This window comes from Pyrgilauda ruficollis, unplaced genomic scaffold (assembly GCF_017590135.1).
Source record: "Pyrgilauda ruficollis isolate IOZ18807 unplaced genomic scaffold, ASM1759013v1 scaffold6, whole genome shotgun sequence".
Classification (NCBI taxonomy): Eukaryota; Metazoa; Chordata; class Aves; order Passeriformes; family Passeridae; genus Pyrgilauda; species Pyrgilauda ruficollis.
The window spans coordinates 9831333-9853579 of NW_024527710.1; the positions used below are offsets into that span (position 1 = coordinate 9831333).

The window sequence follows — 22247 nt, forward strand, 5'->3', positions numbered from 1 at the left end:
AGTGTTGGATTGCAAAAAATGTGAAGGAATGGCACTCCTAAAAACTTGTTCCTGGAAGGCATTACTCTACTTTATAAAACACATTGTGTGCTTGGAATTACGATTAAGCTGATCATGCTCCTTTAAATCCTGCCTTTTAAAAGTCTTGTCCAAGAAAAGTTACCAGGATGGTGAAGTGCCTGTGGGCTTGAGTGCTAATAGCAACTCAATAACTTGGCTATCCCTTGGGCTGTATTTTATAGCTCTTCAACTACACCCTGTCACTATTTACATTATACAAGCTTTTGTAAACATTTTAGCAGCATCTTATAAAAGACACATATGTGGGTATGTTGCTGTGAGGTGTCTGGATGAATATGTGCTCTGCCACTTTTGTTAAGTGAGGAGTAATCTTGTCTTTCAGTGGTGCTACAAGCACAGGATAAAACACTAATTTCGTCTTCATTTTCTTTACTCTGAAGTCTTTGTCCTCTCCTCTTCCCACCAGCCTCAAGTCATGTTCTAAATCTGTGGCATTAATTTCAGTTTGTTCTTAGGCTCAGCAGCAACTTAGTTCAACTTCAGTCAGGTCCCTTTTTGTCATGTTCAGCAGTCACAGCCTCTCATGAGAACAGGGAAAGTCACTCCAGGTGCTGAGGGATTAACATTTCCCTTGCAGAGGGGAAACCATCTGCCCCCAGAGCTCTGTGAGAAAGGTGGAGAAAGGTGGTGATGAATCTGGCTTTGTGTGATCTGCACATGGCTCTTCTGCTGACCAGGCAGGCGGGATGGGAGTAGTCCAGCAAGATATCATGTTAGGACTTGGCACTTGCATAGGGGAAGCAATTAATAAGTGACTACTCATGTGTTCCCCAGTCCTAGCCTCTCCCTGCAGCCCCCAATTTATTAAACAGGCCTTTTCACAAGGCATGCTTGCACTCCCTTTCCCATCTCAAAAAAATCTCCCAGCCTGTGTTCGCATGTTTCTAATGTAACCATTAAAATGTAGCCTGAAGACAGCAATAAAAACCCTGGAACGCCTTGGTGCTTTTGTGTCTTGATCAAAGTCAATGTGTGTAATCTCGTTAAGACTGCCCTCCTTCCCCCCTCCTTTTTTATGAATTTAATGGCATACAGCAGCTGGGCTCAGTGTTTAATGCTTACCAACCTGCATTGTTCTAATTAAGGTATCTCCTTTTATTTCGGGCACAAAAGAGACTCTTGTTTTTTTTAACAAGCGAGGAGCTGTGGGATAGTGTGTGTAATAATCGCTGCTGTTACCTTTCCCTGGGTATAAAGCTGGCTCCCCAGTGGGCTGGGAGGAGGGAGCCTGCGCGTGCAGCACACATGGAAAGACTTGGCTGGGGGAGAGGGGCAGCGTTTTTCTTCTGTTGTGCAATAAACAATTTGTTGGAGTTAATAGGAGTTGGAGCAGGCGGGTTGTGTCAGGCTTCCGGCCCCTTTTGAACAATCTGGAGATCTGCCATCCAAGCTGGTGAGAAGTCCCCTTTCTCCTCTGTGCCTGTGCCTACATGCCCAGCCAAGATCTGATATTAACTTAGAGTGTGAGTGTGCCTGAGAGAGCAAGGATCATGTACTGAGCAAGGCCCTGGAACTGAAGGCTCAGAGTGCCTGGGAGCACTTCTGAACCTCTGCAGGGTATTGAAGACAGGGTGAAATGTGATGCTCACATGTGCCTACGGACCTAAGGTTTAAACATTTTCTAGGATACAGTATTACAATGATCTGAGCATCTGACCTGATAGTGTTTAGGGCACTGATAAGGATTGGATCTTAAAATGCTTACACTTCATGAAAATAAAATTTTTGGAATTTTGGCTCTTGATGTTCAATTCCAAATTATAACTGTTCTGTTGGTAAAGGCAAGGAAGAGACTTTTAATCACTAACTCTACAAATAATTGCTGGACTCTCTAGCTTAGGTATACTTCTACTGGAGCTCAGCATGTCAACAGGTTGCAAGTTCTGGGGTTGAAACATTGACCAGAGGAGACTCCATCTCTGAAGCAAAGGCTGGGGTTGCAGAAAAGGGACCCTGGAGATGCCTTAAGAGAACCAAAATCATTGAGTGATTTACCTGTGATCCCTTTTGGAAAGCCTGGAAACATGTAGGTTCTTCAAAGACAGGAGAGGAAATGGTGTTGCAGGAGCAAGACTGAGCCTGGACAGCAGCAGGTGGAGTTCCTTTCCCTGAATGTTGACAGTCCTCATGGTGGGTGTCCAGCCTCAGCTGGTTATTGGACTGCAGCCCAAGTCATGGGGTGGTAGGAGATGAATCTCCCTCTGTAAGAGTCTGCCCAGTCTCCCCCTTCCCCATTAACTGAGAGGGACCCTACAGCTAATAGTGGATGAGATTTGTATTTTCCTTCTCCTGAGGAGAGTTCTCTAGCAGAAGAGATTGTCATCTGCTGCAGTGATCTGCTGGGGAGGTTTGGAGCCTCCATCCTTGGAAGTTTGTGAGAACAGGGTTGATGTGTGTCTGTCAGCAGTAATTCAGGTTGAGGTGATCTTGTCCAAGGAATGGGTCAGCAAGTTCTTGATGTTCCTCTGAACTGTAGTTGTGTGATTTCCCAGTCCCTGGTATCCTTCTTTACAAGTAAGTGGAGCTGGAAACTAAGTCAGGCTGTTGTTTCTTGTTGTTGTTGGGCTGAAAGAGGACAGGTTTATTTGAACAAATGCAGTTTACTGAGTTTCTCCCATCACCTGTACAAGCCAGATCCAGCATTTCCCACATGTATTTGCTGACTTCAGGCTTGTGCCTGCCTGTCTTGGGCTTATTTGAAAATGACAACTACAAGAGCAGGAAAAAATCACTTCTAAAAAGCCTTCTTCATCACAAAATGCTTCCAGGGGATCCATCAATATATACGTGTGCTCTGCAGTTGACACATTTATATCTTTGGTAATTACTCCATCCTTAGCCTTGCCACTCTTTCTAGGCTCTAGTGCCATATATGCCATGTGGGCCAGAGTGGTTTTGTACAAAACAGCACAGATAGAGAGCAGCCCCTCTGGGTGATTCCTCAGTGCTTCAGCAACATATAGGGACCTCCTGAGGCAGCAGCTGCATGGATGCTGCACTTGAGATCATGATGTTCTCTCTCTCTGGTTATTAATTAGCATTCTTCAGTTCTGGCCTCCAGCAACCAGAACTGAGGGTGGAGGGTGAGCTCCACCCTTTGAGGAAGCTTGTTGAAAGAAGTTGTCCTGGTGGTTTAACCCCATTACCTGACAGGTGGAGGGTACCCCACAGTGGCAGTGGAGGTCCCACTGTTTCTCTGGGAATTGGCATCTGCAGAGAAGAAGCTCCATACTTGTGTGGAGGCATGGGTGGGAGAGGAGGCTGACACCTTGGTTGAGAATTGGATCTTGGCATTCAGTTCCTTTCCTGACAAGGAGCTGGCTCTTGGTTTGGGTCCCTCCTGTCATCTCTCTGCTTCGATTTTACTTTCTTTGCCCGCTCTGTTTCTTTGTCTCTTTATTCTCTGTGCCTGGTAGCGTGTTCCTCTTGGAAATTGCCCATTTTTAGACCCACGGGACAGCAGGAAGTGCCTAAATCCTTCCTTGTGAGTTTCCTTGCTTTAGCCAATTTATAGCAGACATCATACCATTTTTTTTAAGAGTCAGTTTTAAGACAAACTACTCCAATCCTTCCTGGCACCATGTAAGCCCTAACGACTTTTCAACATCTCAGCTCTCGTTAATGCATTTTTCAAACTACTACCCCAAGTGATTAGCCTGTATTGTGGATCAATCACTTGCCAAATTTTAATTAAGAAAGGAGGAGAAAAAATAAACTCCATCCTGGTTCCAGCCCCATTTCTTTGCTTTGTAACAGCCCTGGAGCAAACTTCTTGCAGCAGAGTTTTATAAACCCCTCAAAACTGGGGTTTATAATGGAAAAGCTGAGGTGGCTTTTACTCCAGCACACACAGCTATAACACATCAAGGCTTTTCCATGTAGCTGTGATGAAAGGAGCAGAAGGACCTGGAAAAAAAAAAGAAAAAGAAATGGCCGACAGGTGGGACTTATTATTCCACAGCATTTTTATTTCAAGGGAAAAGTTTAGTAACCCCAGCTGGCAGGTGAACAGTGGGGGAGCAAATGCTTTTTCATTGTGCCTGTGCCAGCATGTGTGTGTATACAAGCCTATGTGCCTCTCCACAAGAGAGGAAAGCTTAATCACTGGTCCAGATAAATGTTGTACACCTACACCGAAAAGTCAGATGTAAGGAACAAGGTTCTGAGCAACTTCAATCTAAAAAGTAAAAAATCAGAAATTAGTTCTGAATTTACCACACAGGCTTATGTGTGCAGAGGAGGGCAGTTTCATGTAATATAAAAGAAAAATGCATCCCCAAGTGTCCAAAGTATTAGGAGACCCAGAGCACTGGGTGCAGCATGCCACGTGCAGCCTGCACCACGTTCAGGCCAGGCTGCTGAAGGTTTCCAGGATGCCATTGTTCCCTTCAACATACCCACGCTTCAGAGCTCAAGGATGAGCCCACATGCAGGTGAAGCAGTATCCACCACTGCCCTAAATCAATCTGTGATCATGTAGCTTTTGCAGAAAATAGGTCAAGCCTCCATATAGTTGGGTTCTGCTTTGTGACATGGTTGAAAACTTGTCCCTGGCTGTGCCTGTGCAGCTCTCAGCCTTAAGTGGGAGAGTGAATCCCCCTAAAGCCTTCTGCATGTGGTGCAGAAAACAGATCTCTGGGACTGAGATCCCAAGGTCTGGCAAGATAAATCCAGCCATCTTCCCTTTCCCTGTAGTGTCAGGGAACTGCATACCTGACCTTTGCTGTGGAAGAGAGCAGCAAAGATGCACTTGATTTCATCAGGCTTGTTCTGCCATCCCTGTGTGCTGAGTGCAGAGGGCTGGTGCTTACTGTGAGCACCTGCAGCTTTGGTTCAGTGCCTTGCTGCCTCTTGCCAGTAAGCCTGTCTTAGGAAGGAGAGCATGGACACAGATGTGGGCACTTGTCACATCTGGAATGCTTAAAGTCCCCATGCACAGTTACTTCTGCTTTTCAGGGCACACAGGAAAGCTTGAACAGGCAGCTGCCAGCTGCTGTCCTTGGACAACGTGCTGTGAATTAATTCCTTGGCACCTCCCTGACACTTCCTTTGGGACCCCCTCCAGCTATAAACTTGGTGCCAAGAGGGCAACTAGATGCAGCAGGTGACTCCAAGGAAAAGGGAAATACATGAAACTGAGCAGAGACTCAGTTGAAACAGGATATTTCGTGGCATTTGCCTCCAGATTAGTGAGCCCCTTGGGAGTGCTGCTATGTCACCACAGTGGCAGAAGGGGCAGATGTTCAGATTTTTCTCTCATGTTTTCACCACTGCAGCAAGTTTTTACTTGAAGAGTAGAGCTTGCTGTGTCTAATTCTGGAGACCCAAAGCTGAGGCACTGAGCATAAGCAAAGAAGCATGTCAAATAAACAGGCTCTGCTAAAGTCCAGTGCACTCAAGTTTCCATTTCATCAGTGTTTTAAGCCTTTCCTTTGAGTTACAGGTTGCACTTCATCCTCCTAGAACCCAGCATGCCAAATCCATGTGAAGACCAGTGCAAAGGGCTGCATGATGCATTGCACAGGCACAGTGGGATGGTCCCTGCCCTGGATTGCTGAAAATCTAAACGGGACACAGTGGTTGCTCCAGATAACTGGAAGGATGTGCCCACAGGCATCAGCACCAGCTTTGGGCGTGCCATCCAGACCACCAGTGGTCTGTCCTTCTTCAGGCTGCCAGCCTGTCACTGACCCTGAGAGTGTCACCCTGAGGTGTGCCCAGGGTGTTTGGATGTCTTTTACAGACACTTCATTCAACTCTAGCTCAACAGGACTTTGTTGTGACTGGTTTAGATCAGGTGCAGGTGCCCGTGATCCCTACATGTGTTCTGTCAACAGCTGAGCCACTGTCAAATGGCACCTGATTGTTCAGAAGTGCAAAGCTCAGGGAATGGCAGGTGTGCCAAGTCCATGACTGCAAGGAATAATGTGCAGTGGGAGCAGGGAGGGCCATCCCAATTTCCCACGCTGCTGGTGCTGTAGTTGGGAGGCTGCCTCGCAGCAGAGCCATCTTTCTGTCATTTTTCCCATCAATTGTCTTTCACATCTGCCAATCTAACGATGACCAGCTTAGGCTGACCCCAATTCTGAGGCTTATTAAGACCCTCTTGCTGTCAGGCTCAGTGATAGATGGCACATCAGCCCTTGTTTTATTTCATGTAGTGTTCCTGTTGGCCACCCATTACTCCACCCTAGCTCACATCAGTTTGCTGTTTCCAGCTCACCTTGGCAGAAGAGACTCATCTCTGCAGTATCTGTGTGAGCTAGGGAGGACAGGACAGAGGGTTCCTTCATGCCAGCAGCTCTTAGGCTTTTGCAGGATGGATGAGGCAGTGTCCCATTGTGCTACCCTGAAAGGGATGGTCCAAACCCCCCATGAACCAGCTCAGTCATCCCTGCTGAAAACTTCACTTGTTCCAGCTGGGTTGATTTTCTGTCTGTTCAGTCACCTGAACTCGTTCATCAAGGGCTGCAGGTGAGCAAGGGAAACAAAAAGGAGCAGATCTCCCTGAGGGGAAACCAGTGGTGACAATGGTGCTGAGTTGGGTGATGCAGCTTGGCTCTGGGTTTCAGCCCTCTGCAGAGCTCCTGCTTGTCCAGCTGCCTCATGCCAGGGACTAGAGAAGGACAAGGGGCTTGCAGGACAGGCAAGGAAGGCAAGGACTCCCCCTTCACACATCTTGTGCTTGTTGTTGGAGGCCGTGGCCCTGCCTGAAGGGCCTTACTGCTCCTGCAATCCCAGGCCAAGGGCAGAGATGTCCTTCACACTCTCACACTGTGCATCTCATCTGCTGGTTGCAGGGTGCCAAGAAGCTCTGTCCTCAGTGTAACACCATCACGTCTCCTGGAGACCTTCGGCGCATCTACTTATGAAGGACCCAGCAGGAGGGCAGGACCCAGCTACTCGGCTCAGCTCATCACACCCAGGGGGAGAAGAACGACCACAACAAAAAAAAGACGTTTTAAAATTTAAAGAAAAAACAAACCAGAGACTCCAGACATGGCCTCGAGGATACAGGAGCAGTGGGGAGCCTCAGCTGCCAGGTCCCGCAGTTTGAGACCTCCTTCAGCATCTGCAGCGGGCAAAACCAAATCCTTTGTTGTGAAGCCCCCTTTTTTAAAACCAGTGTTCCCCATCACCCATCCCCTGGAGCTGGCTTTGCATTGTGGATGGCTCGTGAGCCCTCCTTTGGACTGTGTTGTTGACCACTCTGCCCCCGGGAGACTGGGGAAGGGACCCTTCACAGAAAGATGTTCAATAACCTGTAACTTGTGTTCCTTGATCAGTTTTTGTTTTTATTTGTTTTGGTTTGATTTTTTTTTGTTTGGTTCTGTTTTGGTTTTTTGTGGTGTTCTAGTGATGACTAAAAGGTTTAAAGAAAAAAAAAAAACACACCCAGGCAGAAATGAAGCACATGTAATATAGATTATATATGTTTACAATGTTGTGTATAAATGGGATAGACTCAAACATTACATACTAATAAGTTTCCCTTTCTTTTCTTTGGGTTGTATTTTTTTTAAAGAAGAAAAAAAAATGAGCAGAGAACATTAAACCCATATTTTTCTTGGTTCAGCAAAGTTTTGGCATTAAAGTCATTAGTTTAAAAAAAGTATATATATACATATATATAATATAAATGGTTTAATGTTCTGTGGTGTATATTTCCTCATTCAGATATGAAGTTAACAGCTTTTAGTAATGGCTGTAGCATTGCCCATAACTTACAGAACTTATGGGGAGTAGAGGAGGTGGATTTTTGTCATTAGTTGTAGCTAATGGGGCTATTTATGATAGAATCGTTATCCCTGGAAAGACACAGCTTTTAGCTCCTCACCGGGGGGCCAGGCAGGACAGGGGGAATCTGGCTCAGCCCCCTTTGTCTTTCCCAGCTGGGGAAGGAGCAAATGGTGGGGAGCTGGAAGGAGGGAGTCTGTCAGAGCACTGCCCCCTCCCCTGGCTGGGAGTGCCTGCTCGAGGGTCCGGCTGATGCCTGTGCTCCTCCAGGCCACCGCCCCTTCCCCTGCCCTGCCTGGCTTTGCTTTCCTCCTCTGGGCAGCATTTCCTGGGCTGCTCAGGATGGTGCTGAGGCAGGACACTGGGATGGCAGGGGATGGGATGGTCCTGCTGGTGGCTTTGCCTAGAGACACTCAGCCAGTTCCCTTGGCTGCCTGGCAGAGCCAGCCCTGCCCTGCTCTCGCTTCCCCCAGCTTCCACTCTCCTGCAGCCTGCGTTTTCCCTAAGAGGTTTTGGCACTAGGGCAGAGAGCCAAGCCAGCCTTGTCTCATCCCCACTGCCACTCCCAGTGGCACTCTCACCTGGATCCAGAGGTCCCCTGCAGTCCCTCATGCTTATCCCTGTCTCCCATATCCTCAGCCTTAACCAAAGCTGCCATCTGGCCTGTTTTTTTGTTCTTTCTTTTATTGTCAGGATCCAAGAAACAGATACTGACCCACTTCCCAAGGCCTTGGGACTTCTCCCACCTCCACACTGTGTATCCCTGCCATGGCTTCCTGGGCAGTTGTGGGGTGCCAGCTCCCCTCAGCCAGAAGACAGGGAGATGGGAAAGCTCATCTGCCCCAGTCCTTTCCAAACAGATCCCACCTGGCAGCACAACACAGCTGGGGCATTTTAAGACAGTCTGGAAAAAGCAGTGGATGAGGGGTTGGGAGCTGGGAGCCCAGCGCTGCTGGGGTGTTTCCAGAGAGGGAAGGACTGGGTAAGCAGGATGTATGGGGAGTGTGACAGTCCCACTACTGCTTCCCCACCCTGAGCTTTTTCGCAGAGAACAGCTGCAGCCTTGGCATCTCCTGACTGATTTCAGAAGGATCCCACTGCACCGAAAAAAAACCCAAATGAAATTGAAGGAGCTGTTATTTCATAAACATCTCATCAAAAGGTGACAATTCCTAATTGGGAGTTCCCCTTGTGTTCATATCTGTGTGTAGTCTCTGAGACCAGAGAGCTGCAGCTGCTCTGTGCCAGCAGAGCTCCTGGGAGCCAGAGGAAGCCAGGGCACCCCAGAGGGTCTTGCCTTCACAGGGGGACTGCGGGCAGGGGGTGTCACTGCGGGGTAACCCTGCAGCCAGCAGCACAAGGCAGGGGAAGGGCAGGCGTGCACAGCTCAGGCTGGATTTGTAAAGGGAGAAAACCTTGCAGGGCACATGGCTCCGCTGGGAGTGTGCTGGTGTTAAGGTCTCAGAGATGGAGAGGGTGCAGCCAGGTGGGTTGAGAGACAGCCAGGAAGGGCAAGAGGGTAGGAGGCCCCTACCCAGCCCTTCCTTGGAAATAGCCTAGCTCCCTCCCAGGGCCTTTCTGGCAGGTGTTGTGGACCAGCCGTGTGCTTTATGTACGTATGTGTAAAACCATATGTAAGTAGTCATTGGTTCTTTGCTTTGGGGTTTATTTTTGGTAAATTTTTTTTGTTTAAATTGTAAAGCCATCCCCTGTTTTCAAAGGGGAAGCTGCAGGGGGAAGGCTGGGGAGAGAGGCATCCCAGTTTGTAACAGGCATCTGCCACTTCCCCTCTTCTGTAATGAGTTTAAATGATTAAAAAAAAAAAAAAGTGAAATATCAGAGTTACCTATCTTTGCCCAAAGAATCCCAGTTGCACAAAGCGATATTCCGGTGTGTCAATGATTGTGTGTCAGTGTATACTATACAAAGAGGTACTTGTCACTCCCGTTTGTAAACTACATTTGACATTAATTAAACAAGTATAAATCTTCTTGGGTGCTTTCTGCTTCTCTGTGTTTCCTTTTGCAGGCGAGAGGCAGCAGAGACACCCCCCACACGCCGCAGCCCCTGGATGTGGGTAATGTCCCAGAGGGGAGTCCTGGTCCTGTTTGGGATGCAGGGACAGATGCAGGGGGATGCTGGGACGTGCACCAGACCCCACCACGGGTGGGTTCCCCCAACTGGTCCCCCCACAGAGCCAGGAGGGCAGGGCGAAGGGCACCCCTCAGGGGACACCCCCATAATGAAGTGTCATCGGCTGCGTTAGGTGGGGGCAGAGACGCCCAGCCCCAACAGATCTATACATCCTGCATTAGGGGCCTCCAGTGCAGGGTAGGGTTACCCCGACCCAGGGACTGGGAGGCTGCTGGGCCGGGGGGGCAGAGGTCGGGTTCCCCCCGGCACGCGGCTGGCGCCGACGCTTTTGGTTTACAAACATTTTGCAGATGGGTCAATGGGCTGTTTTCAAACCCCTCCTCATGGCTGTGTCCCCCAGGGAAGGGGTGCTGGGAGTCCCCAGGCTGGTGGGAGGAGGCAGTAAGGATGTCAGGGACCTCTTTCCATCTGCTGTGGCAGGGATAGGGAAATGGTGGGATTTGGCCACTTTTTTGGCTGGAGAGGAGCAGTGAAGCGTCTCAGCCCCTCTCCCATCCCCTTCCAGCCCAAAGGTGGCCTGAGGCCAGGGCGAAGGGCAGAAACCCCCCTCCCTCTCCACCTACCCCACAGCAGGCTGCTAATATTTTATTTAAAATATCTTTAGGAAGCGGAGGAGCGTGATGTATCGGATATATTGAGAAAATGCTAATGTGTAATAGCGTGTGTCAGGGGCCTCGTTCATCACCCCGCGCCGCCTTCTGGGGGATCCATATCTAATTAACAGTAATGAATGAGGGAGCCCACCTAATGACAGCCCGCCAGTTTGTTATGGAAATGAGGCAATCCCATTAGGCAAAACACTTAATTAAACAAACTGCTCCGAGTGTAGGCCAGTGCAAGATGGGCACAGGCCCTTTAGGGAACAAGGGGGGCCCTGGTACCCAGCCCTCCACATGCCAGGCTGGGGGCAAAGAGGCTGCTACAGCCACTAGAGCTGGGTGCCCACAGTCAATTGCAGCAGCAGGGGGCTGGGGAAGCTGAGAGGGATCCACCTGGGGGGTCCCAGCTGGGGAGGGGGCAGCAGGGCAGTTCACATCTCCCTCTTGTCCCTCTCCTTCGATGGGCTCAGAGGCAGCAGAGGCCAAACACAGATTTCCAATCAAACGGGTGTACTTGGCTCCGGCTCTATTGACACTCAAGCAAGAAGGGCTCAAGGTTAATTCCTTATCAATACTCTATTGTCAGCTCATCCATCATTCCACGGGGGCAGGGCTGCCCAAGCTCTCCCTGCCCCAGTCCCCGTAGGTTTGGGAGGGTGACTGAAGGATGCTGTGCCCACCTCTGCTCATCCCAGCTGTGCCCACATATCCTGTCTCTGATGGTGCTGGGGTGCACTTGCAGCCATATGAGGATGCAGAAATGGGAGGGGATCAAATTCAAAGGGAAGGGGATTGAGGAATGCTCATGGCCCAGGCTGGGTGAAGGAGCTGTGCAGGTGTGCTTGACAAGGGGGCATTAGGAGACAGATCAGGTGGTGGCTGTGGCCCCCATTTGTGCTGTCCTGTTTCCTAATTGCATCCCCTGTGTGCTGGGAGGTCCTGCCAGCCTTTTCAGAAGAGCAGCACTAAGCTCAGCTCCTTTCCCAGGGCTTGGCGACTACAGGGAACCCAAGGGAGCTCCAGAGTCCTGATACGTGGAGCTCCTAGAAGCTGGGCCATAGTCTGCTTGATCACACTATTACAGAGATTGATTTAAAAAACAGATAGCCTTCCCTGGGTGATGGAGAAGGAAGTGCTATGACCTGGTCTGCTGAGGTGAGAAGGGCAGGAAAGCTATTCCTGCTGCTAGACTTTTGGTTTCATCAGTTGAAGCTGAGGAATGGGATCTAGTACAAATTCCAGACGCAGGCAGCCCTAGGGAGAGATGCTGTTCTGTATTAACTCACATCTCCAGTTTTTGTCATCGGAGTTAGTTCTTGCTGGTCTTTTTCCTTGCCCCAAGAGGAGCCCTTTTGCAGGAGATGCTCTCAGGCACTCAGAAGCGCTGGGCTGAGCTGTGCTGTTGGGGTCTTCGCCAGGATGTGCTCAGCTGTCTCCTAGACCAGAAATCTCTCCATGCGGGAAAGAGGGGTCCTGCTGCCATCTCGTGGAGCTGTTCCCGCCCGGCACGGAGCTCCCGCGGGGTCTGCACAGCCGCCTCTGCCAGCTCCTCCACGGGCAAGGGAGAACAGCCTCCCTCCTCCACTTTTTGGGATGCAGCACGGGGTTGCCTTGCTCTGTCCCGTCCATTCCCACTTTTCCATCAATGGCAGAGCTCCATGCATATGCCTGCAGTATCCCAACATGCATGAAAATGCGACCTCAGCCCACACACCTTAAAAACACCTTTATGAGGTGTGGGCACAGGTCAGTCCCCACCTAGGAGCCTAATTTGAATTACTCACGCTGCAAGATGTTCCCCCAGCTCCAAACCTGAGTCCTGGCTGGCTGGATCCTGCCCCTGGCTTGCCCAGTTCCCCACCACAGCCTCCCCCAGTGCCACAGGGAGCTCTGGCTGCACAGACACGCTCCCAGCCCTGTCAGGAGCAGCCGAGCGCTCCAGCCCAGCCACACGGACCACCCTGACCACTAAGTGGCTTTTTTTGCTTTTCAAAACCGCCCTGTAACATCACCACTGCCTGGGGAGAGAAGGCAGCACAGGGGAGCAAGCCAGGAGTCAGTTCCCTCACAGGAAACACTCAAATAGATTTTGTTACTGAGGGAAAGTTAATTTTGCTTTACCACAATTTTGATAGCCAGCTGTGAGCATCCTCCTCTCCCACCACTGTTGGTGTTCCACCCACACTGTGCCACAGTCTGCACATGAGGGCTGGACTGCAGGAAAACAAGCTCTGGGCCACATCCCACTCCCTACCCTCGAGGGAAGCCCAGGGATGCTGCATTTTTTCCTCCCAATGAACAGATCTGCAGTGCCCCTCCTCCCCGTAGCTCATCTCAGAGATTTACCTGGATTTGCCAAGATATCACAACCTTTGGGCTTTCAGTGTTCAGGCTGAAGCTCTTTAGGAACACCGGCTGCGCCAAACCGTGACAGTTTAGCAAGGATTAAGGGTGTGAGGCTGGGTTTTTGTAAATCCAGTAGTGCTTGGATCAGTTCTCAGCCATGTGCCTTCAGGCTCCAAGTTATTAACCTTCTGTTTCAAATAAGCCACAGGAATACGGAGGGCAGGAAGGTGGGGGCACACGCAGTACAGGAAAGCAGAGGCCAGCGTATCACACAGCGCTCACAATCAGAATTAAAACTTGCTGGGACTCAGAAAACAAAACCCACTCAGAAGACTGGTGCTGTAAATCACTAGCTTGCCCGAGATCATCCTGCTCTCAGAGAGCTGTGTACACAAATCACCTCTGAATTTCAAATCACTTTTGCAGCAGTGGAAATGCCTGTGAGCACATTCCTCTTGGCAAAGTTCAGGACACCTCTGAGTGCAAGCTCCAACAGGCAGCACCCGCTCCCTGCCTGCTGCCCTGGGAAGTGGGGAAGCAGGGCTGAGCTGGGGAAGTGGCACCACCGTGGTGGAGGTGAAAGTGAGGAAGGAAGGTGCAGCTGACATGTGAGGCTTTTCCCAGAGGAAGCCTCACCATCCTGCCAGGCAGGGGCAGAGGATTTAGCTCCAGCTCCTGCCAGCCATGTTCTGTAACAGCCCGAGTCCTTAAACAGGAGAAGTTCAACACCCGCAGCAATAAACAGGAACAGCAGATTCCCAGGAACAACTGTATTAATTCAGAGGCGTCTATTATGGAGTGTTTAACTGATCTGTAAATACTGAACCTGTAGAAACCAGCATGAGGGCAAGTGCTGGTTAAATAATTTTATCACCTCTGTTCTCCAAGAGTGTTCACAGTGCCACAAACAGGCTGGATGCTGAGAAGCCCCAGCCCAGATCTCTGAAAAGGCAGATGAACAGATCACAGCTCAGGAGTTACAGCACTGACAGCACAAACCAGGGGCCTGCTTTAAAAAGCTGGGAGATCTCTGATGGGCTTTCTGGAGATAGGGGACCATGCCTGGATTTGACAGGTCCAAACCCTAGAAACAAGAATTTCTCCATGAAAAGGGGATGGCTGAAGGCTCTTAGCACCGAGCAGCCCTCACACCCCATTGTCACAGTGGGAGCTGGAACTGGGATCACACCTACAGAAGATTGGGTCCCGAGCAACAAGCTCCTGTGCCTGGAGACAGTTTTCACTTTTAAAAAATAAAAACCAAACCAGGTCATCAGGCCCTTTTCAGTTAATTCTCACTTATCCCATATACAGCCCAACCCTCCCTCTAAAACCATGCCCATCAGGGGGTTATTCTGCTCTAAATGAGCATTGTCACAACAGTCTGCTACAAACCAGCTGTGTGGTCACCACTGCCACTCACCCTGTGCTTTCACTTCTGTGAGGTGTAACAGTTCTTGTGTTAAACTTCCAAATTATTTTAGTGCTTCCCAAGGACTTCCCCCTCTGCATTTCAATCCAGAACAGCAGGAGTTTTGTAATTGTGGATGACAGCACCCCAAGGGTGGGCAGGAGCAGCACAGCCACCCATTAGCAGAACCTTTTGCAAAACTCCTGCTTTTTAAGTGCCTACCTCTTTAGAGCAGTTCCTTGTTCAAGCAGGCCCATGTCACAGCCCTCCAGAGCTTCTTCCTGGCAATTTAAAGTTGGCTAAACTTGTTCACCATGTTATTAATTAGCTTGCTGTACTGTGACATAGCATAAACGTATCAGCAGGCTCTCCTCTGTCTTTATCCCCACTTCTCCGCCAAATAAACAATAAAACCTAAACCCAAACATGAAGTACAGTGCAATGAGATACTTTTTCACTAGGTGGAAGGAATTCATTTCTTGTACACATTGCATGGACTGCAAAGACTGATCATCTGAAGAGAATGTTATGGACAAAAACATCATGTTTCATGGTCATTTGTAGGCTGGAGATGATTTAACAGATGCCCAGTATAAAGCATAGCTCCAAGAGACAGTTCATTTTCTTCTGCAATTCCACCTTTCTATTTCTGGGGTCTGGCACAGCTGTAATCCAAAAATTTCCCTGAATATACAGATGCAAAATATAGGCTGCTTCAAGACATACAATTAACAACTAAGTAGCTCTCCAAGAAAGCAAAACTACTCAGTAGAACACACAAAAGACTGGAAGGAAGAGAAACAAAACACTAAACACATTCAAAAATGTTAGCTTAAACCTCTGGGTTGAAGAACACAAAAGTTATCACAAACATCTGAGCTCCCACCAAGGATCAGAGAGCTTTGACTGTTTGATCTGGGCTGTTTAATGGAACCATGGATGACAGTCTGGTCATACTGCCCTACACACACCTTTGCCTGGTCTTACACTTGGTTTCAGGGCCTGATCTCCAGCAAGGAGAGTACAACAAGAGCTGGGATGCACTGAGAAAAGCAAAGAGTCCTGCAAACTTGGCTCTGTTTGCTCATTGCAAGATAAAAGAAATGGCAGAGAGAAAAAAAAAACTACAAAACAACAAAGACACGGAAGAGCTGTATTGTAAAATTAATACAAGCAACAGAACTTAGACATTGGACATCAGGGACAAGGAGACAACATGGAGAGCAGAGAACAAGAAAAGACAGGAGGACAGACATAATAGTGTAAGATTCTGATCTGTGACACCTTGGCAGAGCACATCAACATGAACCATGACAGGATTTCACCTTCAGGACTTTAAATTAATCCATATCTACTTTCTGCTTAACGTGGCTGGTCCAAAGGCCAGGCTGGAGGCTTTCAGGCTTGCAGATGGTAGGGAAAAAAAAAACAAACCAAACAAGAAGCCTTAACTTTCCTCACTTCAAAGACACAAAAGCAAAGGAGGTGACATTTCCCATAGGAGCTGAGCAAGGAGAGGCAAACACTGGAGGCCATTAGAGCACTAAGGAGGGGAGGCCCCGACACAGTCAGACAGGAAGGTCGTGCAGAGGCTGCGGTAATGGGTGGGGTACACCCGCATGTGGCTGACGTGAGGCGAATCTGAGAAGTCCACAGCTTTGACAGGAACACCGAGCTGCTGCCGGGCACTGGCCATGAGCTGAACCTCGCTGGCCCTGATGATGAGATCAGCCTGGGAGTAGAGGTAGAGCTCGGGCCAGCGCGAGGGCGCCTTCAGCAGGGCGTCGTAGTGGCTCTCGTGGACGAAGCGGGTCAGGGGGTACAGCAGGATCCGCAGCACCACGGCCGTGCTGGCAAAAGTGAACAGCAGGAAATACTTGAGCAGCACGTTCATGGAGACCAGGACAGTAGCCAGGGCACGAAGGGCTCCTCGCAGGTTTCTTCTGCCAGGGGCGCTGTCGAAAATGGTGCCGGCTACTCTGAGGCTCTGAAACGGTGTGTGGGTGTGCAGCGCCTCGATGATGTAACGGTACAGCATGACACCACCATTGCTGAAAACATGGAAAAGAACCGGTCTGTTCTCAACACTGTAGTCAAAGAGCAGCTCCAGGAGTTGCCTGGCTGGGGTCTGCAGGGATCTGATGCCAAAGGACTCGGAGAAGAATATCATCCTCCATGGAGCTGTGTAACGGATGACCGTGCACCCCTAAGAACAACAGAAAGAGACCCCACACACATTTCAGCTGTGCTGCAAATTACAGAGAGTAGGCAAGCAGCAGTACAAAGAACATGAAAATTTGGGACAGGTTTCCAACAGAAACCACAGGGCCAGAAGAAAGTCTTTAGTGTCAGCAGCAAGGCACTGACATGAATATAGATTACATTAATCATCATAGCACAGAGTATTATGAAAAGGCCTCTGCAATGTCTGAGATCCTTTCAAATCTTGTGCTAACTGGCACAGCCCCTGGGGACACTGCCACCCATTTTTATGGGTGTTAATCCTCACTCAGGAGAAGGAAACCATCTCCCTGATTCACAGAACTTCAGCATCAGCCATTTTGGTAAGACGAGCCTGCTCTGGTTCACATCCACTCATCACACTGAAGCAAATATAAGAAGAAAGAGGAACTCCTCCTCTCCTTGGGTGCACGTGTTTGCAGCTGTCTCTAAGACTCACCATCAACATGATTTTTGTAGACCTTCCCAAAACACTCCAGCTGTGCAAAGAAAGAGCTCTGGCTCAAGGACTCAGAACTCCTGAGCAGCTGCCTTCACACTTAAGTCCTTACATTTAGGTACAGATTTGGAAACAGGATCTTGGAGGAGTTTCAAAACAGAGCAGATGGAACTACATTTATAAATGCTTTAGACCTTTTCTATCACCTGAGCTCACTGACATTACACACTGACAAGCACAAAGCAAAGCCTCCCTAAACAGTGAATGACTAAGAAGAGGATACCAAGTTCTCAAATCAAAGCCTTCTCTACAATCTTGCCATGGTTACAGCCACTTCCTCTTAGTGAGCTAAGAAAGCCCATCCTCTCCTTTCCCATTTCTATGATCTTTCAGAGAGAAAAGCATTTCCAAGAAGCTGTCACGCTGCCCTGTAACGTGCTCCTCATCCTCTCAGCAGCATCTTAAAGCCACTTAACCACTAATTCTTCACTAGATCAAGCCAATTAATGACTCCTGCACTGGATTACACATTAACAATATACTCGTTAATGTACAAACTTTACCACCTATAGTTGGAGCTATACAAGATTCCCTGTATGCTGACCAAGAAAAAAAAAATTTAATGTTTCACTGGGTCCCCATGCTAGAAGCTGGGGTCATTCCAGTAAAATACAGTATTAGAAAGGAAAATATCATAACTTAGGGAACTGGCAGTAGGACAGATCTCTCTAGTTCAAACACAAGGAATTCCTAGTGAGCGGCTATGACTATCACAGGATGCCTGTTTCACAGACAGGATAAAATTAATTTGGCTTGCAACATTTAGATGAATCATTTTCACATGCCAAAGGCATGACAGATGCCAATGTGTTCTGTCAGTTCCCACCCCAGCCTCACCACCTCTGTGCTGTGGCCTAACAGCAAGCAGTAAACACAGAATCTTTCCCTGCATGTTTACTTGTTTGGAAAACTAACACGGTTCACGTCATTCCTGAATAATCCCACAACTTTAAAAGCCTTAAGATACTTCAGGGAGTCACACAGCAGCTGAAAGCTTCTCCAATGAAGCATTTCTGTCTTAGCTGCACACACAAAGGTGACATCAGGAGCTGTTAGATAACACTGCCCGGGCTGTGAGGGACAAGGAGCTTTCAATGACAGGAGAACTCTCACTCGCTGCCCAGGAGCGAGACCAAGAGAGGCTTCAGAGGGACTTTACCAACATGCAAAAATGAGGCCGTTTCACAGTATGACAGTGTCATGAAGACACAGAGAGGCCACTCACCTTCTGGCTGTAGATTGCGCTGTATTTGGCCAGGTATTTGTCCTGGCAGCCGGCCCAGCCCAGGAGGATCACCACGGGCCGGCCCTCGGCAGGCCCCCTGTCTGCGCTGCCTTCTGCAACAGACCACAAGTGTTACAGAGCTGCCCTCCAGTCTGCCCGTCAGAACGCACAGCAGCCGGCCTGGTTACTGAAGTTTAAAGGCAATAGTGAAGCAAGTATAAGCTTGACTTCCCGGTCAGTTACGAGTATTGCCTCACGCCGTTTCACTGCGTGGGCGTGCTGCAGAGCGCAGCTTCAGCCCCTGCAGCTCCCCCCAAGCCAGCGCCGAACCGATCCCTACGGGGGGCCAGAGCGCTCCTCCCGGCGAGACAGCAGCAGCTGCTGCCACTGCCAGGGGGAGCAGGGAAGCGTCCTGCCCCGTCCTCCAGGGACTGCCAGACACCTGCTGCAGCACCACTGCCGCACGGCTCCTCCTCCCACACCCAGCGCGCTCGCCCCTTCCCCGCCCGCAGAGGCCCCCCCGTCCCCGCTGTCCCTGGTGTCCCCGGTCCCGCTCGCCTCCGCACCGCGGGCCTGTCCCGGCTCCAGCTCCACCACGGCCTCCCTCAGCCCGCGGGTGCCCATGGCCGCGCTCCGCGCACCGGCCGCCGCTTCCGCCCCCCCCGGAAGCTCCGCCCACCTCCCTCCCCACAGCCAATGGGAAGGGAAAGCGCCCACCCCGCCTCACCGTTCGCTCCGCCCTCTGCCCTCCTCCCATTTCCTTAGCAACGCGCCCTTAGCAGCGGCCCAGCGCCCCGCCCGCTGACCACCCATTGGGCAGGGGGAGAAAGTCTGGCAGCGATTGGTTCAGCCGCGCGTCAGTCATTGTGCGGGGTAACCGCCCCCTCGGGGCAGGGGCGCGGGGCCGGGATGAGGGGAAGGGAAGGGCCTGGAGCGGGGTTGCAGACCGGGGGCCGGGGATACGGCGGGCACGAGGGGTGAGAGGGGCTGTTGGGTCAGGAGGGGCTGTGGGATGGTGGCCTGGGACAGGGAATGCTGATGTTGCAGTGGATCAGACGGGGCAGGGGCGGGATGGGTGGCGGGGCAGTGCGGGGCCTGGCTGGATTGGCTGTGGGGCCACAGGCAGGACAGGACGGTGGGCTGAGGGGCTGGGGATGCTGGGGCGCACTGAGGAAGGTGCACGGGAGGACCTGAGGCGTGCCAGGAAAGGGGGAAACCTGCCAGGGAAACAAGCCCTAAGTTCTGCCCGGGGCTGGGCACAACCTTGATGTTGTAAGATGCAAAGGTGACACCAAATCACTGCCACTCCGTCCTTCCGTGAGTCCAAGGCCATCATTCCCTGGCACCTCACACTCGGTGTGAGGCTGAAGCAGCCCCAGTGTGCCTTTTGATCTCAACCTGATGATTAAGCAGTACTCTGGATGTAAAGAACTGCTGAATTGCCAGAGACAGTTCCTAAATCACTGGGGGGTTTTTTGGCAGGAATAAAGCCCTGCCCTGACCCAGCCTTGTTTTGATTATTAGGTCCAGTGGGCTGGGTGGCAGCCCAGCACTGTTGACAGCAGAGTTTGAAGCCAACAACCAGGAGTTACATGTTGATGCTAGCACTGACACATTATTCAGGCAAGTCATTTATTCTCCCTGTGTCTGTATGTTCCCATGTGGAAAACGGTCATAATAAAACTATTAACATACATTTTCAGGGTACTTTGCAATGTTGGCTTAAAGACTCCTATGTCAGCAAATGCTGTTATTACAGCAGCCAGAGACAGACACCACTGCAGCCTCTGAAGCCATGTCATCATTGTTTCAAAATTCTTTTTTTTTTTCCATTGATTCACAGGCAAGGCCTTTGTATCACTAAAATCCTCACGTCCAGAGGCTGGTGCTAGTATTTCTGAGTAGTGGGGGGGCTTACTGCAGCATTACACCACCAGCATCTTAAACATAAATACAGAAACGTTAATTTACAATCAATTTTGGGATGTTTCAGACTGTAAAGTTCTTTTAACTAGATCTCTGTTGAGGACAGAAGAGCACTTTATGGGACTGTAAATTTCATGCAAACAGTCTCTGTGAAATACAGATTCCCCCTACACACGAGCTGTTCTCTCAATATCAATCATATGCCTTGCAAGTAATGTTTCATAAATATTCTGTAAATCACAGGAAAATGCTTGCAATAATGTGAAATATGACTTTCACTTGACTGTTTCAGCAGGGGCCCCTAACAGGCCATTCTCCTGTCAGCACTAACATTTGTTATGGCTAATAACATTTTCAATCACAACTATTTTGGGAAAATGGATTTATTTTAAACCTGCTTCCCTGCAAAGGAGGTCCTGAAAATGCCCTGCCAAGGACACAGATGCCTTACAGAACACAGACCGTTAATTCCCAAATGAAATTTCATCTCATCCCAATTCTCAAGCTCTGTTTCTTAGCCAGCTTTTTGAAGACTTCACTTGTTTGTTTTCAGGCACTGAGATACATGTTCACGTCTTAGTGGTTGTTTTCAGTCTGGTTCAGATAACAGGAGTAGAACTTTTGAGCAGGTATCTTGGGGATATTTTGAGCCTGATTTGAAATTTTTCTCCAGATTCTAGGAGAAAGGGCTTAAGAACTTTGTAAATAGGAAATTGGTAATCTTGATGATTTGTATTACATTGAAAGAAACTTCTTATTCTGAAACAGAAAGATTTATGTTATTTTAACTCTTTTTCTCAATAAACAACACTTAAATAAAACCTAAAATGGTGCTTTTGTTAGGTAGGAAGTACAAGAAGTGCATTAGACGAGGTGTGAATTCCTTTCTTATCCTTAGGCACGTTGATACAGCTTGGTGGAGGACAAGTCACCTGTGTTAATGCCACTGTTTGTGACCTTATCCCTCTTCCTGCATCTGTGTGTGGGCACAGGTCCTGGTGTTTAACTGCAAGGCTCCTTGAGACTGGCCAGTGTCCTCCAGCCAACAGCAGGCACAGCTGTGGGATTGCCACACAAATGGAAGGCTTAGTCCCTGACATTCCAGCTCCCTTACTAAGTGCACCTTCACATTTGTCAAGCTGCACTAGGGGATATCATACTGAGCCAAAAGTGTGCCAAAGACACTTGGAAAAATGTAGATTTCTTTATTTAACAACTGTGTGAAGAAATAGAAGGCATTGCAGACAAGGGATATTTCTGGAATTTCTGTCTTCTTGCTTATAACTCTTTTCATTTCAGCTTTTCTTAGTTTGTTTAAAAACATGCCAGGAAAATTAGATAGGGAAAAAAGGAGGCAAATGCCTGTCATGATAAAGGTGCCAAAGCAGCTTCCCACTGCCAAGGCCAGGCACATGTTCCTGGGGTGGATGTCCAACTGTCGTTCCTGCACGTCAGTGAGGGCTGTGCTGCTGTGCTAACAGGCATTTACAGCCCCTTGACCCTGTCACTCCCCATAAATCCATACCTATTTCTGCTCTCATTTCACTCTATTTATTCCCTGGCAGGTCAGATATGAGACGCAGTGTTCATATCATGAGGCTAGTGAGAAACAGAGCTGGGGTAATGGGTAACATCAAAATGACTTTATTAGCAGAGCAGAGAAAAGAGCTCCTGTGGTGAACCATCTGCCCAGGAAAATAATCTCAAGTCTGTCACAGATTCATTGTGCAGCTTCAGACATATCAGGAACTTTCCTTTTGCTAGTTTTCCTATCTATGAAATAAGAGAAAATGAGATTAAATGGTTACTAATTGCTTTAATATTATTTGACAGAGATTTAAAATGTGATTCTAGTGATAATTCATTTGTACAGTCTTTCTTCACAGACCTTTTTAAACTTCTTTCTCATTTTTCTCTAGGCATAAGAGATCATGACATCTGTCAAAGAGCAGAAAGCCATTAGCCATCATGGCTTTCTTGCAGGAATGGGATAGTGCCCACAAAGTTGCTCAAACAACTGTTGCATCC

The 22247-nt window shown here is 49.1% G+C and overlaps 2 protein-coding genes across 10 annotated transcripts in view; one reads left to right on the forward strand and one right to left on the reverse strand.

Annotated features, from left to right (window-relative positions):
- The window catches only part of RNF220 (ring finger protein 220), a 219506-nt gene extending 209698 nt beyond the window's left edge, over window positions 1-9808 (forward strand). For all 6 annotated transcript variants that reach the window (XM_041482942.1, XM_041482944.1, XM_041482941.1 and 3 more), the window contains one exon: window positions 6882-9808. In XM_041482942.1, coding sequence (XP_041338876.1) covers window positions 6882-6953 — 72 coding nt within the window. In that variant the 3' untranslated portion in view covers window positions 6954-9808. The remainder of the gene's footprint in view (window positions 1-6881) is intronic.
- A 5513-nt stretch (window positions 9809-15321) lies between these two features.
- TMEM53 (transmembrane protein 53) lies at window positions 15322-18961 on the reverse strand. 4 transcript variants are annotated; one of them, XM_041482947.1, is made up of 3 exons: window positions 18860-18961; window positions 18294-18406; window positions 15322-16534 (listed from the first exon to the last, which is right to left on the reverse strand). In XM_041482947.1, exons 1-3 carry the CDS (start codon window positions 18915-18917, stop codon window positions 15872-15874), a joined length of 834 nt encoding a protein of 277 aa, XP_041338881.1. In that variant the 5' UTR covers window positions 18918-18961; the 3' UTR covers window positions 15322-15871. The 4 variants fall into 4 exon arrangements, with proteins under 4 accessions (XP_041338881.1, XP_041338882.1, XP_041338884.1 ...); XM_041482948.1 differs by having other exon boundaries at window positions 18294-18403; window positions 18860-18953; XM_041482950.1 differs by having other exon boundaries at window positions 18852-18952.
- Window positions 18962-22247: the final 3286 nt, after the last annotated feature.